Consider the following 18,122-nt stretch of genomic DNA (forward strand, 5'->3'; position numbering starts at 1 on the left):
CAACCTTGTTTCCAAATGTCGGTCTTCCTTACCAGAAAAATCTCAGATCTAAGAAATAAATGTTCAGATTACACTCAAATAAAATTAAGTAAAAATACCTTAAATAGACATTCTCCATCATGCAGACACACCAACACCCCCTCACACCAAGCCATTTTAGCCATTAATTCACCATCCTCATCACCTGCCAGTGCTCCAATTATAGATATGCTGAAATTACTGTTTCTGTAAAAATCTTTGAGGTGATGCCCGTATGAAAGACAATATAAAATCACATGAGTGCTGTTTCAGTGTGTACCACTGAAAATGTGTTTGACCCTGATTAAATAATTTCACGTGCCCCCTTTCCAAATGCACAAATTAAAATGATATGTAATGCATTACATGTTGGCTGTGTGCTCATAAAGCACCTTGGGATGGGATTCTGTGAAGACAAATGCTATATAATATACAGTGAAAGTTGTTTGTTTATACAGTCTATAACGATGACCCAGGTGATTAAATCTGAAGTGCTTTTAGCTTTTAGCGAGAAACATCTTCCAAAAAACTCCACATCTTTTATTAGTTCGACATTAAAAATAAACACATAACTAACATCAGAGTTACCTTCTAGTGGAAGACCCAGCCTAATTAATTTTCAGATTATTTGATTTCTTTTGTCTCCCAGATATGACATTGCTCAGCACATTGTTAATTCTGGCTTATATCTGAGGACTTTGTTCTCGTTATTTCCAAGTTTGCGTCAGAGTCCCTACTACCTCAAATGCTATAAGTCACCTTGGATCTTCACATCCATGGAAAGATCTTTACTGTTCCTGTTGCGTTTAAAAGGCCCAGAACATACTTAAAGATCCATTCCATCCCGGTCACTCTCTGTTTGAACTGCTGCCCTCGGGGAGACATTTTAGGTCAATAAAAACACGAATAAACAGATTAAAAAACAGTTTTATTCAAAGGTCATAATTATGCTAAATGCTGCTCATATTGCAAAACCTTAAATTATTCAATAAATGAATACCAGCAGAATATGAAGAATGTCTTTTATGTGTGTCATGTTGTGTATATTCTTCTTAATAATAAAATATTAAATCCAAAACACTCTACTTTCAAGCACTTAATTAAATGAAAACATACAATTTGTTAATAATAAAACTTCTAAAAATATAAATTGCAATTTTTAATTGTAAACCTGCATCCAAAAAGCAAAGGTTCAATTTATAATAATACATTTTATTCATGAGCCCTTTTCAAATCATCCAAGGACTCTGGAAAACTCAATATAAAAAAGTAAATTGAAAGTAAAATGCATCATACAAAAATCTAAAATTCACATTTTTACAATTTTTTCAATTTTACATCAAAGGTCACAAGGTACTGGAGCCAATACCATCAACAATGGGCAAAAGACAGGACCCAACCCTGAATGGTTTGCCAGACCACTGTAGGGCACACTCATGCAAAAGAAAAGGTCATTTTAGAGTTACTGGTTATTGTAATCTACACGTCTTTGTGATGTGTTGGGAAAACTTGACAACCTACACTGACACTGAGCAAGGAAATGAAATGGTATAAAGCAAGCTTATGGTAAAGGGTCACATGGAACTGGAGTTTGTGCAAACGTTATTGGGTACAAGGCAGGAGCCAGTCTTGGACAGAATGCTCCTACCATTATAGAGAGCCCAGAGATCCATTTCTGGGCTTGAGTGAGGTAAGCGGTACCACTCCAGGGCAAGAGGGGGTGCTGTCGCTAACAGTATCTTTCTAGAAAGATTCCCAGGGAGCACACTCGGCTGCCACCATGACATCCTATATAAGCCCTGCTCCTTCCGGTCAGGACACTATAAAAAGTAGCCCCCAAATGAAGGACAAAGGTGGTGGGTATTTGTGATCAGGATTTAAGACTTAAAGAAGCGCCTGAGCAAGAGGAAGAGCAGAGAACATTTGTATCGGCTGGGTTATTTATCAACGTGTTTTGTGTTGTGTCCTTGTGCATTTTTTTTTTTGGTTTGTTTTCTGATGTCAATATTAAATGGGGATTCCTGGGTTGGTACCCCAATGATTCTAACATTTTTGAACTGGTTCCCTACCACCGGTCACAACAGTTTACTTAACATGCAAAACTCATAAAAGAAATCAGGCCAGGGTTCATTCCAGGCTTTTGGAATCTTAAAAGCAGTAGTAATAAACACTGCACTGATCTAAAAGGACAAGTGGCTGTGTACCTGTGTGTCTATTCGGGGCTTTGTCGCCATTATTTGCCGTTTATTATGGAATTTGTAAAAGTAATGGTAATGTCTATAATGTACCATCTGTTGGAATGAAAAATGCAAAGCATTTTATTACATCAAATGCTTGTGAGGCACCGCCTGTTGAAATGAAAAATGCAATGCATTTTATTACTACATGCATTACAAAATAAAATAGATCGCCACTGCAAATGCTAACACTGCATATACTGAGTTTTACATTGGTTACTTAAATTTCAACCCATTGTAGATAATTGGTAATTCATAGAAATCAAAGAAATATCATTATTTATATTCAGATCCAGCAGACCCTTGTGACCCTGTAGTTAGGATATAGCGGGTTGGATAATGGATGGATGGATGGATATTGTGACGGATGGCCAGGGCCCATGCCTGGCCGGGACACCCCTTCACCACATATACCAGGGAGACAAGGGTGGGAGAGCCAGTATCTCCCCCTGGACGCTAGATGGCAGCCTCCCTGGGTTGCAGTGGTGCCTCGGACCTCCCAGGGCTTCATGGAGGTTGGAGTTCTGTGCAGCCCTGTTGTGTTCTGCAGGTGCCACCAGGGGGTGCTGCAGCAGGAGCTGCTTGACCCTTTTGGGCACTGGTCTCGCCACACCTGGAAATGCAGCCGGGTGTTGGCAATCAAGCACCTGGAGCACTTCTGGGTGCCCAATAAAGGGAGCCAGCGACCACCACTCAGCGGCAAGAGTTGGGTGGAAGGAGGACAAAGCTTGCTGAGGAGGAGTGGTGGTGGAAAAGAGAAGAAGAGTGCTTGGTGTTACTTGTGGACTGTGTTGTGGCTGGAGGGATTATGGGGAAGACGTGCCCAACAGCTAAAGAAAAATAAACAGTTTGTTTTACACGTGCCTCCGTGTCAATCTGTGTCGGGTCGGGCGCAATATAGCGCCTTTTTCTTACAATATCAATTGGAAAAGAAATTTAGCAAAGCACACAATTCCCTCAGATTTGGAATCATTAATGATATTACTGTCGACATAACACAACAGAGAACCTGAAGGGGTGGAGTTCTGTCTTGATGGTCACACTGATGTCTCTCCACAGAGAAAAGAAAGGCCCATTCACATCGGAAACTAACAGCAACCAACAACACCTCCAGGGAGCTCCATACAAAATTCAGCAAATAACCCAGTAAGCAGAGGCATGATAGCTGAAGACCACGAGGTGGCTGAGGTTTCACAGATGCAACACCAGAAACTACGATGTGTTACTTCTGTCAAAAATAAAAGGGAAAGATAAAAACAGTTAGTAGTTGTGACCGGGAGAAGGAAGTGAGAGGTAGGGAGTACTGGAGTGAAAGCTGTTGTTTAATGATGAAGTCCGAGCCGAGTTTAATTCTCAAGCTCTGTATTATTCACAACAATTAAACACAAGGAGTCTTTGCTTACACAGATACATAGAAAAGAAGTGGAAGCTAAGAGTCATGTGGCTTATCAACTGTTTATTTATGAGTGGCTCAGTCACAAGCTACGGGGAAAGGGTGGTTTGTCTTAGAGGTTCTAAGAAATGGCAGGGAGTCTTTATTATTAAACAAATATTAAAGTCAATTACCTTGCCTTTTTTGGGGAGAACAGAAGCATAAAGAGCACTTTGATCATCTGCTGGCGGGGCATCTGCAAAAATACATGTATTCATTAGCAAATGTTGATTAAGGGCAAATGCAAAGCTGTGGAAAATGCTTGCTAAACTAAAATCTCATAATAAGAAAGGACACACTAATATAGTGTCTTGTGGTGGATGCTTCCCTATCTGTCACCCACTTCTGCCCCAGTCTTCCTTGTCAGTCTCTCCACCCATTTTCTGTCTTACCTTTCATATTCTTGAATTTGACATTAGAGTACAGAACCTCTGAAGAGTTTGCTGGCTTTTCTTATGCTAAGATAAAAAAAAATCATAATACTGTGCTCATTCACTAAACTTAAACACCATCCATCCATTCATTATCCACCGCTTATCCGTGTAAGTTGGGTCACGGGGGCAGCAGCCTAAGCAGGGAAGCCCAGAGCTCCTTCTCCCCGGCCACCTCCTCCAGCTGTTCTGGGGGGACCCGAGGCGTTCCAGGCCAGCCAGGAGATATAATCCCTCCAGCGTGTCCTGGGTCTGCCCCGTGGCTTTCTCCCAGTGGGACATGCCTGGAACACCCCCCTAGGGAGGCGTCCAGGGGGCATCTTGACCAGATGCCCAAACCACCTCAACTGACTCCTCTTAATGCGGAGGAGCAGCGACTCTACTCCGAGTCTCTCCCGGATAACTGAACTCCTCAGCCTATCTCTAAGGGAAAGTCCAGCCACCATGTGGAGAAAACTCATTTTGGCCGCTTGTATCTGCGATCTTGCTCTTTCAGTCACTACCCAAAGCTTGTGGCCGTAGGTGACGGTAGAAACGTAGATCGACTGGTAAATCGACAGCCTCGCCTTTTGGCTCCGCTCTCTCTTTACCACGATGGACTGTTGCAGAGCCCTCATTACTGCGGATGCCGCATTGATCCATCTGTTGACCTCCCGCTCCATTGATGACCACATGAAACATAAAAACAGCACTTTTTAACAAATAATGTCTGTTGGTATTGAGAAGTTAAGCCAGCCTGACAAGCTGTAACGATAAAGAAAACACACCTTTCTTCTTTTTCTTCTTCTCCTCTGATTTTTCTATTACAATATTTGAATAGACAGGATCACCTGATTCTGCAGCCGAGTCACCTACAAATAGGAAAAATTGATACTACTTTAGTTTTATTGCAAAAATGCATCTATTACTCTTTTACTATTATGCAACAAGACCTTAACAAACACTTCTTTGAGCCTTCACAACACTTACAAAGGATGTGTTTATTCATCTCTGTAATGTGACTTGTGTCACACACGTGAAAGGATTAAATTTACGGGGTTAGATTATGACAATATTACCCCAGGCCACCCGAGGGTGCCAAGCAATAACCATATCTCTTCTTTTTTCCCCTCTACTGAAAGGAAGATTGATATGCTGCCATCTATGACGTCACTTCCGGGGTCAACCCATCTGTATCCGCCACTTCCTCCCAGAAACCATCTTAAACAGAAGCACCGCCATCTTGGGGCAGACTCGACCTATTCAATTAATGACCTATTCAATGATAATAGTGTTACCACACATTTCTTTCACTCTTTTTGTGCTATTTATAATATACAAGGTTTGCCTTCGGGTGCCCCAGACCCTTTATGAGTGTCTCTGTGCTGCTAACAAAACTTCACTTTGGAGTGGTCTGAGGTGGCTTACTTGAGACACATTTCTTTTGATTTTACATATTTACTATAAGACCTGTGAACGCTTCATATTAACAAGTAACTTTACCATCATGTCAAAATACCACATTGCACAGAGATGAATAACCAATCTGCTGATGTTTTATGAGTGTTACGAAGACCAAAATAAGCCTTTGTTTAGGTCTAGAGTAAATGAGTAATACAGTAGATGCATTTTTGCAGGACCTAAACTAAAGTGTTACCAAAAAATTAAAAGCAGCTAATTGCCACTTGACAGAGCACCTCGGCCACAGGGACACATAAATACAGAGAACCTCATTTCCTTTTTTTAGATTAAAGAGGCTGCCGTAGATAGATAGATAGATAGATAGATAGATAGATAGATAGATAGATAGATAGATAGATAGATAGATAGATAGATAGATAGATAGATAGATAGATAGATAGATAGATAGATAGATAGAGATACTTTATTAATCCCAAGGGGAAATTCACATACTCCAGCAGCAGCATATTGATCCATATCCAAGTACTGTGGCCACATAAAGGTGTATACTGAAACAAAGATATTCTGAGATATGCAAAAGATCTGTGATAGTGGAATTTTATTTATTTATTTTTTTTTGCCCAAAAAGAAAATACATTGGTAGTCAGAAATGCTCAGATGCTGTTTTCATTTTATTTATGTATTTTAATTTATCTTTAAAAAAGGGTATTTGAATTATACAGCCACATTTAAGATGTAAACACCACCACAGGTGGGAAACTCAAAAAAAGCTAAACCAAATAGGAAGGAATCTAAACACATATACAATTGTTTCAGAAAGCTTTACTGTCCACACCTTCACTACTGTTTGATGCTATCAGAGTGGGCCACTGGTGCAGCACAGTGACTATGAAGCAGAAAGTACTGTATACGACTGAGTCAGCTGCTAACTGGTCAATGCAATTTCTTCCTTCGCTTAGATGGAGAGTACTTTCCTTATTTTGAAATCTTCCCAATTTATAGATATGTTCCAGATTGGTAACTCTAGAAAATAGTTAAACATCTATGAAATGATAAAGTTAATTTCTTCAGCCACTTATGGTTGGTTCAGTTGTAAGATCAGCATAGATTTTTGCGGATGCCAGAACATTTTACAAACCTTTCCCAGAAATGTTCTCCCTTTCAAACACATATTCCAATCTAATATTTTCTCAAAGAATTAATACTAAGTCTTGGAAACTGCTGGGTTCAACTTTCTTGGGACTTTTGCCAAAGCTTCCTGCACCCATGCCTTTATTGAGCAAGTTAACTGCAGATTCCTTGAGTAACTTGTATGCAACCAATTAATTATATATTTGGATAATGTTATTTAAAGTTGGAAGAAAAGCATTCACAAATAATGTGTGTGTGCACACAATATTCAAAACCTGAAGGTAAAAACTAAAACGTGTAGTGGTTTTGCTCATTGCATGGAAGTGTGTGCTATTTCAACTGAGTTGAAGACATCAGGACCAAAACTTTGCTAACTTTTTTATTAACAGCATTGGACCACCACCCAAAAAGCATCCAGTCAGTGGTGATCCTGTGAGTGTGAACAGACGTTGACAGAGGATGACATGACAGACACAGATTACCAGACCAGGTACAATCAGTCACCTTACAGTTGAGTATTCCAACAGTGCTGACATATTAGAGGCATATAAGAACACACAACTCATAGATGGAGAGATATTTCAGTCAGCAACCCAGTTGAGGGACAGAAATACAGTATACTGCAGAAATGTAAAAATATCTTATTGTTGGATATATGCAGACTGATGACCCCCTTCTTTTTGACACCCACTGCACACCCAACCTACCTGGAAAGGGGTCTCTTTTTGAACTGCCCTTCCTAAGGTTTCTTCCATTTTTTTTCCCTCCTAGGGTTTTTTTTGGGAGTTTTTTCTTGTCTTCATAGAGAGTTAAGGCTGGGGGTCTGTCAAGAGGCAGGGCCTGTTAAAGCCCATTGCGGCACTTCTTGTGTGATTTTTGGGCTATATAAAAATAAATTGTATTGCATTATATTGTATTGTATGACAATGGCTGGACCATGGTATGTCCAAAATGCCATGAGTTCATCAAGCATTCTGGTTAATAGCAAAATAACCTTGCTGGAGGTTGCAAGTGGTGTGAGTTGCCTTTCTGCGGCACATATTTGGTCCTTTGATATGGCTAGAGAAACATCTAAACACAATACTTAATAATTTAGATGTCTGGTGTATTTATGCATGTAAATCAGATCCCCAGTCTTCTTAGTTGGCACCCCCAATCCACTCTGTCTTACCTGTAACATTCTTCAGTTTAATATCAGAGTACAGGACTTCCTGGGTCCCTGTTGGCTCCTTCCCTATCAAGGTAAACACATTAGGATTACTACATATGTTTGCAAAACTTGAAACAAAATGTTATTTAAAGCTTAAAAAATAATTAGGGACTGCACAATCACTAAAAAATGCTATTTAAATAAAATATATTATTGTTATTACTTGATGTAGACCCACCTGGCTTCTTCTTCTTTAATTTTCCTATTATAAGGTCTGAATACACTACACCACTGTCGGCTTTGGCAGCAGAATCACCTAGAAAAAGAAAAATTAATAGCAAATAACAGCCACTTCACAGTGAACATCTGCTATAAGCATGTGTGCATAGTAGGAAAACCAGACTTCATAGATTTAGATTTTACAGACAGTATCATAAATAGATGTTTTAATACCCAACAGGTTGTTTCAAGGAGATGGTTTACATTAAGATGGGAGTAGGCTAATTCTATTTAGATTAATACAGGGTTAGGGATATATTAAAACATCAATTTTAATTTGAGATTAAGTAGTTCTAGACTAGAGAATACCTCCCTAAGGTTATTAAGCTCTAGTCTGCTAATCTTTCGAAGTCTGATTAGACTAACCATATGTACCTGGTGCTGAACAGAGAAACCTGTCATAAAACCTGACCCAGTAGAACAATGGGGAAAACTCAAGGGAACATTTTAGGAAGAAGTTCGTTGACTTTGAAAGGAATTACTGGAAGCAAATTGTGTTTAACTTCCCCACTATTGAGAATACACCAATTAATTTAGCAATAGAAAGCAATTAAAGAAACACGTTTGTAATGAATTAATCTCAAAGAAAAACCTAACAGGACAGTCCAATAACTGCAGGTGAGAATATTTAACTGTAGCCCACTTTATTGTGTAATTTGTTTGTTTTTTTATGTAACACGATATAGTGGGGCCTAAATGTCCTATTGTAACTGAAATGTAACATAAAAATGTATACATAATTACTGAAACAATTTATAACTATATTGTATTGACTTTCAAAGGTTCCATAGAAAAACAGTAAACAATGTTTTAAAAGACAAATTCTACAGCTGGCAGGAAGCATTTTAAAACAGGTGGTGGATCTCCAGCAAGACCAGTGTCAGAGGAATGCAGCATGGCTTGTCTTAGTAGGTTTCCCTGATGATGACCATTTAGACTGTTCTGATCAGGGATCAGTCTAATCCTCATCTGGTAGGACATTCTTATTTAGACCATTTAAAATTATGACAGAGAAAGGCCATTTCATTTAGTCCAGATTAAGAGTAATTTAGTCTAAAACCAGGCCTAATCTTTATCTGTGAAATCACCCTGTGTGCCACATGTCACAATTAATGTGCAATTTAGAAATACAAGTGTATTGCATACTGTGTACCCAGAGTGGGACTTCATTAGATCTTCATATCCATGTTAAGTAATTATTTTCTGCAATTAAGACTGCACATCTCAATAAAAACGTTCTAAATCTTTCTTTTGTTTATTTTAAAATAAAATTAAGGACACATGCATTTTTGCACTACATTTTTTATTTGCATGTGTCTTTAGCCCTTTATAAATTGTAAAGACGAAAGTAATTACTAGTGATGAACAAAACAATTTGCACAATGAGAAACTCGGTTTCACTTCACAAAAAAGTTTGCAAAATAAATTGTGTTTTATTACCAATTAAATTAATGTTATTCACAGAAGAAGAAAGGCTTTAGTTCTTTTCTAGATGCATTTTCATGCATTAATCCCACATGCGTCTGCTTGTCATTTAGTATTTAAATAAAAATCTCTATTGAAAAAAAAAATCACCAGAAATTTGCATATCCTTATCTAGAATAAAGCAGTTGCTAGGCAATGGTGCCAGAGTGAGGTTTTTGGAATCAACAAATTACCACATATTTAGTTGTGATGCACCCCTACACATTGTGAGAGATGAAACACTGAGACTAGCATCCTGGCTGAAGCAGAACTGGGATTCTTACCCAGCAGGGATGCCAATAGCATGGAAGAACGGGTCAGATAAATTATTCAAGATATTGTCTCCTCCTACACCCTAGGTGGCAGCCCACCCAGACACTACAGAGACCCACAGGGCATATTGGGAATTGTAGGTCTTTTGGCCAGCCCTGTTGGGTCCCATGGGTGCTGCCAGAGGGCGATGAGGGAATTTACAAGCCCTACTTTGTCGGGTTTCAAACATACCCAGGAGTACTCCTGAGCCACAGTATTGGGACTCCAGAAGTGCTTCCAGATTTTTATTTAAGAGGAGCAGTCTCCTTCATACGGGACATTCAGAGTTGGGAGGAAGAACACAAAGCTTGTCTGGAGGAGCAGAGGATAAGCAAAAGCCATGAAGAATTGTATTGTATGTACTGTGTGCCTTTTAAAGCCTTTATTGTGAAGGTGTTTAAAGGATTAAAACCTTGTGTTTGTGCCTTTGTGTTGGGAGTGTGGGAGGCTATGATGCCCCCGGTGGTCACAGCAGTTATGTTAACAAGAGGCATAAATAGATTTGGTGTTGCCAGTGTGGTGCGGATTATGTGCTTTACAAAATCACAGAAAAGTACACAGGAAAACACGGAAGTGTAACTGAGGCTTTAGAGAACAGAATTCCTTGTTTTCTAACCCAAGAAAAAACAATTTAAAATCCAAAAGACTCAGCATCAAGTATTGCATTTTGTAATTGCATGTGAAAAATGCATTTTAGTGTTATTTTAGCAAAACTGTACATGAATAGAAACTGCTCACTGCTCATCACTAGCGATTATGAACAGAGTGTCGCTTTTAGCTTTTTGTTCAGTTTTGGATGACAGGACTGTCTAAAAGGTTCAGGAAATTTTTTTGGCTTTTGGTTTTGGTTTACAGTTGCTTGGGCAATATGATGATGTTATCATGGTGATATTTCCAGCCTTGATCCACAATATTATTTTTTCTTTTGAGGTGATGATCAGCAAATGCTTACCAGTGCATGTTCAAAATAAAAAATAATTTCCAGAACTAGGCAATGAGAACATGCTAATTAGAAACTAGGAATCAACAGACAACTATTTAAAAACAGTTGATTTGGTTGCAAAGAAGAAAACTAGTGCAGTTATTTGGCAGTGTTTTAGTTCTAAGGGAGACGAAAAAGGCGAGCTGGCAAATTTAAACAAAAAGTTTTTCCCCAATGGCTTACAGTGGAACACTTGGCTGATGGATTAGTATGCTCAATGAAGGAAAATTGTAGAAAAATACATAGCATTACAATGGGTAATGCAGCAAATGTAACTGCAGCTGTAAGAAAGCTGGGCTGAGTTTGGCTTAATTGGTTTGACACAATCATAACACCTCTGTGACAATCTCTCTGAATGCTGCAAATGTTGAATATCATAAAGACTGCACTCTTGCTGTGTGTTGCAATAACACAAGTGTTTATTGCACATATCGGGCAAAAAAGGAAAAATCTTCAGACCACTCAAGAACTTGTCCAGCCAGACAATTAATTTATTACAATAAACTAACAATAATGTATTGTAATGATAAAACAAGAACATCAAGGGACAGGTTGGAACTGAAAGGTTAATGGGTAATAAAATAAAGCAAAGTAAAATAAATGATGTGCCATCTGAGCTGGGACCTGATACTGATATATAAATATTGTAAGTGCTGCTATAAACACTGCATTGGGGGCAGATATTGACGAAGAAGCCATTTTCAATATATTATTAAGAAAAAATACAAGAGGCAGAGGATGTACTTTAGTACTGCAATTGTAAGAGCTCCAGCCAAAGCTGCAATTTTGGTACGGTCAGCCTGGATGCGTGAATCAAGATATTTGAGATTCCAGCTTGGCTCATTCAATAACTGTTACTCCTGTCCAGTCTCGACAAGTGTTGTTTCACATGATTTTGTATTTGCAAAAGACTGTAGCCTCTGAGGCTGCTAAAAAGACAAGACATGGAAGTTTTTAAAATATAAACACGTCAAAAAGCATGTACAGCTAGCATCATGGTATATTGCCACAAGTACTGGCTGTAACACTGTACCCAGTCTTTCTGAAATCAGTAAACCACAAGTGAGTCTGTTCATTTCAGACATGTGTTGTGCTCTTCAGTCACCTGTGCAGGGACTTGTAACAGGCACCCACAAGAGAAAAGACACAGTGCAGTGGTGCAATTGATGGTTGACATATCCCCGTCATGGCCCCAAAAAGAATTTGACATAGATTATTACAAACAGGAGGGATGTCGCTTCATTTAACTCTAGGCTGATATACTGTAAAGATGTGCCATTTTGAAGGGCCAAATGGCTGACGCATGTGACCTTACAAGAATAATATGTATTATGCTCTAAAATGACAAGTTGGAGAGAAAGTGGAAAGCAAACGCAATTTATTCACATAAATATTGTGAAACAGCTATGGTAACTTTGTGTCTACCTTTTACTGCCCTGCTGTATTTTGTGCTTTTTTCTAAATTTAGAAGCACCAGTAAATATAGGCTAGTCAGATTTGCTAAAACATAATCTGCTGGATTCTGTACACGCAAATAACAATTTCAATTTCAGCAAGTCTACTGCAATAAAAACCTTGCATTTTACTCAACAAATTACTTTGGTTAATTAATTTGACTCACCAGGCTCATTTGCTTTGAAGGCAAAGTGTTGCAATATAGGAGAGGCTGAGTTCTTCTTTGCCAACTATTTGCACATCTTTGTTTTTCTATATTAAAAAAGGTTTTTACATGCAGTATATGTACAGTTTATAATAACAATGAGGACATCCCATGGCCAAATTAAAAATTTCAGGAATTGCAGAAAAGCAATTTTGATTTAATCAATTAAAATGGTGATTCAGCCTTGCAAACCATTACCCCCCAGTATAATATTGTCTTTCAATGATTTTTCAGGAGACAATGATTGACCTGTACAGTAAGTACTATTAATCATTTTCCACCTTTTCTGTTTTTGAACTTATATGTACAGTTATTAGGATTAGGGTACAAATAGACTACAGCAATGATGGAAAAGGCTCAGCATGCTGAAGTTTCCATAGCTGAATTAGATAGATAGATAGATAGATAGATAGATAGATAGATAGATAGATAGATAGATAGATAGATAGATAGATAGATAGATAGATAGATAGATAGATAGATAGATAGATAGATAGATAGATAGATACTTTATTAATCCCAGGGGGAAATTCACATACTCCAGCAGCAAAAAATATTAAATTAAAGAGTAATAAAAAATGCAGGTAAAAAACAGACAATAACTTGAATAATGTTCAACGTTTACCCCCTCTGGTGGAACTGAAGAGTCGCATAGTTTGGGGGAGGAATGATCTTCTCAGTCTGTCAGTGGAGCAGGACAGTGACAGCAGTCTGTCGCTGAAACTGCTTCTCTGTCTAGAGATGACACTGTTTAATGGATGTAGTGGATTCTCCATAATTGATAGGAGCCTGCTGAGTGCCCGTTGCTCTGCTACGGATGTCAAACCGTCCAGCTCTATGCCAACAATAGAGCCTGCCTGCCTTGCCCAGCACACCACTGCGTAGAAGAGGGCACTTGCCACAACCATCCGATAGAACATCTGCAGCATCTTACTGCAGATGTTGAAGGATGCCAGTCTTCTAAGGAAGTACAGGCGGCTCTGTCCTTTCTTGCACAGAGAATCAGTATTGGCAGTCCAGTCCAATTTATCGTCCAGCTGCACTCCCAGGTATTTATAGGTCTGCACCCTCTGCACACAGTCACCTCTGATGATCACGGGGTCCATGAGGGGCCTGGGTCTCCTAAAATCCACCACCAGTTCCTTGGTTTTGCTGGTGTTCAGTTGTAGGTGGTTTAAGTCGCACCATTTCACAAAGTCCTTGATGAGGTTTCTATACTCCTCCTCCTGCCCACTCCTGATGCAGCCCACGATAGCAGTGTCGTCAGCAAACTTTTGCACGTGGCAGGACTCCGAGTTATATTGGAAGTCCGATGTATATAGGCTGAATAGGACCGGAGAAAGTACAGTCCCCTGCGACGCTCCTGTGTTGCTGACCACAATGTCAGATCTGCAATTCCCGAGACGCACATACTGAGGTCTGTTTGTAAGATAGTCCACGATCCGTGCCACCAGGTATGAATCTACTCCCATCTCTGTCAGCTTGTCCCTAAGGAGCAAAGGTTGGATGGTACTGAAGGCGCTAGAGAAGTCTAGAAACATAATTCTTACAGCGCCACTGCCTCTGTCCAAGTGGGAGAGGGATCGATGTAGCATATAGATGATGGCATCTTCCGCTCCCACCTTCTCCTGGTATGCGAACTGCAGAGGGTCGAGGGCGTGTTGGACCTGTGGCCTCAGGTGGTGAAGCAGCAGCCGCTCCATGGTCTTCATCACATGTGATGTTAGAGCGACAGGCCGGAAGTCATTCAGCTCACCAGGACGTGATACCTTTGGGACTGGGGTGATGCAAGATGTTTTCCAAAGCCTCGGGACTTTCCCCTGTTCCAGGCTCAGGTTGAAGATGCGCTGTAGAGAACCCCCCAGCTCTGATGCACAGACCTTCAGCAGTCGTGGCGATACTCCATCTGGACCTGCTGCTTTGCTGGCACGAAGTTTCCTCAGCTCTCTGCTCACCTGCGCTGCTGTAATTGTGGGTAGGGATGTCTCTCCTATGTTGGTATCAGCAGAAGGATGTGTAGAGAGTGCAGTACTCCGAGGTGAGAGTGGGTTAGGGTGGTCAAACCTGTTAAAGAAGATGTTCATTTGGTTTGCTCTCTTCACGTCTCTCTCGATGGTGGTACCCCGCTTCGAGCTGCAGCCAGTGATGATCTTCATCCCATTCCACACTTCCTTCATGCTGTTGTTCTGCAACTTCTGCTCCAGCTTTCTCCTGTACTGCTCCTTCGCCGCCCTGAGCTGGACTCGGAGTTCCTTCTGCACACGCTTGAGCTCATGCTGATCACCGTCTTTAAAGGCCCTTTTCTTCTGGTTCAAAAGGCCCTTGATATCACTTGTAATCCATGGCTTGTTGTTAGCATAGCAGCGTACAGTTCTTACTGGAACTACAATGTCCATACAGAAGTTGATGTAGTCAGTAGTGCAGTCAACAACCTCCTCAATGTTCTCACTATGTGATCCCTGCAGGATATCCCAGTCTGTAGTTCCAAAACATTGTCTCAGAGCATTCTCAGCCTCCGGGGTCCACTTCCTGAATGATCGTGTGGTTACAGGTAGGACTCTCACTTTTGGTTTGTAGTGAGGCTGAAGCAGAACCAGGTTATGATCTCCTTTCCCAAGTGCAGGCAGCGGGGTGGCACTGTATGCGTCTTTAACGTTTGCATACAGTAAATCAATAGTCTTATTTCCCCAGGTGTTACAGTCCACATACTGGGAGAATGCAGGTAATGTTTTGTCCAGCGTCACATGGTTAAAGTCTCCAGCGATTAGCACAAGTGCCTCGGGGTGCTGCGTTTGTAACTTAGCAACAGCAGAATGGATGATGTCACTCGCTAGCTCCACGTCCGCCCGAGGAGGAATATACACGATGACAACAATGACATGTCCAAACTCTCTGAGCAAGTAATAGGGACGCAGACTTATGGCCAACAGTTCGATGTCCCTGCAGCAAGTGGAGATTTTGACTTTAACATGTCCAGAGTTACACCACCGTGTATTAACATAGAGAGCGAGTCCTCCTCCTTTGTGCTTCCCACAGGTACTTGCGTCTCTGTCCGCTCTAACTGTGCTAAACCCGGGTAGCTCCACATTAGCATCTGGGATGGTGTTAGTTAGCCACATTTCGCAGAAACACAACAAACTGCATTCTCTGTAGGTTCTGACATTTTTCACCAGCGCAGCCAGTTCGTCGATCTTATTTGAGATTGAGTTCACATTCCCCAGAATAACAGAAGGCACCGAAGGCTTAAAACGCCACTTTCTCGCAAGCCGCTTCATTTTTAGCTTAGTGCCGGCTCTGCTACCACGATACCGCCTTCTTACCTCGTCAGGTAAATAGGGAACCACACCGGCACTGGCATTTGTTCTCAGCGCTCGAAGTTGAGTACTTGAATAGGCGAGTCTCGGCGTGTAAAAATCCATGCCCATGTTGTAAAAGTAAGTGTGTCCAGGGAACAAATCCACATAAAATAAAGTGGTAGGAGTGATCAATAAATAAAAAATAGAAAAATAAAAGTAGAAAAATACACATACACACATAGTCCTACACGGAGCTGCTGAAAAGGCTGCCACTCTCGGCGGCGCCGGTTAGTGTCACTTAATTAATTAATTAATAAGCAAGAGACAAATCTTGATGGATTTTAATGTTAGTTTTCAATTCAGCAGGGCTGATGTGCATAATAGGCACGTCTGTGACAGACAAAAGATCCGTAAGGATTAGAAAATCATGGGGACACTCACCTTTTTTCTTGCCCTTGGGTAGATTCACTAGCTCAGAGTACAGCACTTCTGTAGAATATACAGAAAAATGAGGTTACAGTTTATTTTATTTAAATTTCTAAATTCATATTCTACATCTAATAAGAGAAGGGTTGTGGTATAAATTAGAATTCTATGTTATTTAAAATAAATTATCAATATTTAAATTAGTCAATCCATCCAGTGCTGGTATCCCCAGCTGCCAATAGAAAACTGATATGTTATTTATTACTTAGAGTAAAGATTGTGGTGTCAGGTAAGTCTAGTAGATTTTTTGTCATACCATCTATACATATTATATAGTGGTACAAAGTTTAATTTCCCAGTGCAAAAATTAGATTATGCTAGGTTGGAAATTTTATATGCAGGAATATAATACAAGGAGCAACATCTATACTGTACATTTCAACATATTGACAAACAACAAAAATTTGGCAATTACATGTAATGAAAAATATTTCCAAGGAGATGTACAATGGTCAAGGATTGTAACATTAAAGTGCAGGAGCAGCAATAATAATGAGATGGTTATCATTATGAACCAAAGTTACTATAAAGCATTGTAAGGGCCGGCCGTGATGTCCAAAAGACAGAAGGATGGAGGAAGGCAGCTTCTTTAGGTCACCCCCCCTGGACGGCAGTGGTCCCCTGGATTCCCACAGGGCACCATGGAACTTGGATTTCTATATCTCTGCTTTTGGGTACTGTGGGTGCCGCTAGGGGGTCCTGTGACATGGAGGAGGCGTATGGCATGAGGTTTCCGCCTAACCTGGAAGTACTTGCAGATCACATGGACGGAAGAGCAGAAGCAGTTCTGGGTTGGCTAATATAAGAGGACTTGACTGACCTCACAGGGACGAGCCAGAGTTGGGTGGAAGGTGGACGAAGATTTCTGGGAGGAGAAAGAGACAGAGAGAGAAGAATAACTGTGTACTGTGCCAATTATTTACTTGTGGCTGTGGTGGTGGAAAACCCTTTGTGAAGAATTTTCCACAAAGTAAATAAGGTCATGATGTTTTTGTTGGCTCCTCTCTAGATTATAGTAAGGATGAGGGATGGAAGAATTGCCCTCTTCAGCTGGTGCAGGAAACGGAGTTACTTCTGTGCTTTTTTGGTCAAAAAAGAATTGTTAATAGAACGCGTTAGGTCTTCTGCCACGTGCACACCAAGGAATTGAGTGCTGCCCACTCTCTGTATCACAGAGCTCTCAATGTGAAGTGGGCACTTCCTTCAAGTTATCATTAATAGAAATGTAATCAGCAACAATAGTAACAGTGCTGAATTCAACCATATCTACGTAAAACTGTAGACACAACAGTATCGCATGTTATTCACCATCTTGGGTGGACACTAATCTTTTTCTTGTACCATCAAAACGTCTTGAGAAAAGGACTATGTATTTAACATTATTACTGTACAAAAATTCCACCAAAATGGAAGATAATTAGGGATATACCAAAAAAGAGTATGACAGAAAGAGATGCAGAAATGCAGCCATTATCTGTAGTCTTCAGTCTATTTAGGGAAACAGTTGGCAAAAAACCTTTTATGTGGTATCTGAACAATAATATGAAAGAGACAGAAGGTTTGAAGGACATGAGTATGGTGGACAAAGCCAGTTTGTAGTCAGTCCAAATGCCACCTGAAGTGCTGTCTTACAAATAATGGGGGGATAGGAACACTAAAGTACACTTCAGACTAGCACAACTGGAATTTTGTAGAACATCATGAATCTTGGAATTAATTATTAATTTTCTTCTGGAAGTAATTTTGTGATGGGCTTCAAATACTGCATCTGCTCAGATTGCAGTTGATCTAGAGTGTAGAACAGGGTGAGACAAAAACTTCATATTGATGAGGATATGAGAGG

General features: G+C 40.2%; 1 protein-coding gene across 1 annotated transcript in view; it reads right to left on the bottom strand.

Annotated features, from left to right (window-relative positions):
• Window positions 1–958: 958 nt before the first annotated feature.
• Window positions 959–18,122, bottom strand: part of LOC114666525 (killer cell immunoglobulin-like receptor 3DL1) — a 68,218-nt gene continuing 51,054 nt past the window's right edge. Inside the window, exons 7-12 of the mRNA XM_051919823.1 lie at window positions 16,235–16,282; window positions 8,039–8,116; window positions 7,822–7,884; window positions 4,886–4,969; window positions 3,822–3,883; window positions 959–3,483 (exon numbers count right to left, since the gene is read on the bottom strand). Coding sequence (XP_051775783.1) covers window positions 3,478–3,483; window positions 3,822–3,883; window positions 4,886–4,969; window positions 7,822–7,884; window positions 8,039–8,116; window positions 16,235–16,282 — 341 coding nt within the window. The 3' untranslated portion in view covers window positions 959–3,477. The remainder of the gene's footprint in view (window positions 3,484–3,821; window positions 3,884–4,885; window positions 4,970–7,821; window positions 7,885–8,038; window positions 8,117–16,234; window positions 16,283–18,122) is intronic.

This window comes from Erpetoichthys calabaricus, chromosome 16 (assembly GCF_900747795.2).
Source record: "Erpetoichthys calabaricus chromosome 16, fErpCal1.3, whole genome shotgun sequence".
Classification (NCBI taxonomy): domain Eukaryota; kingdom Metazoa; phylum Chordata; class Cladistia; order Polypteriformes; family Polypteridae; genus Erpetoichthys; species Erpetoichthys calabaricus.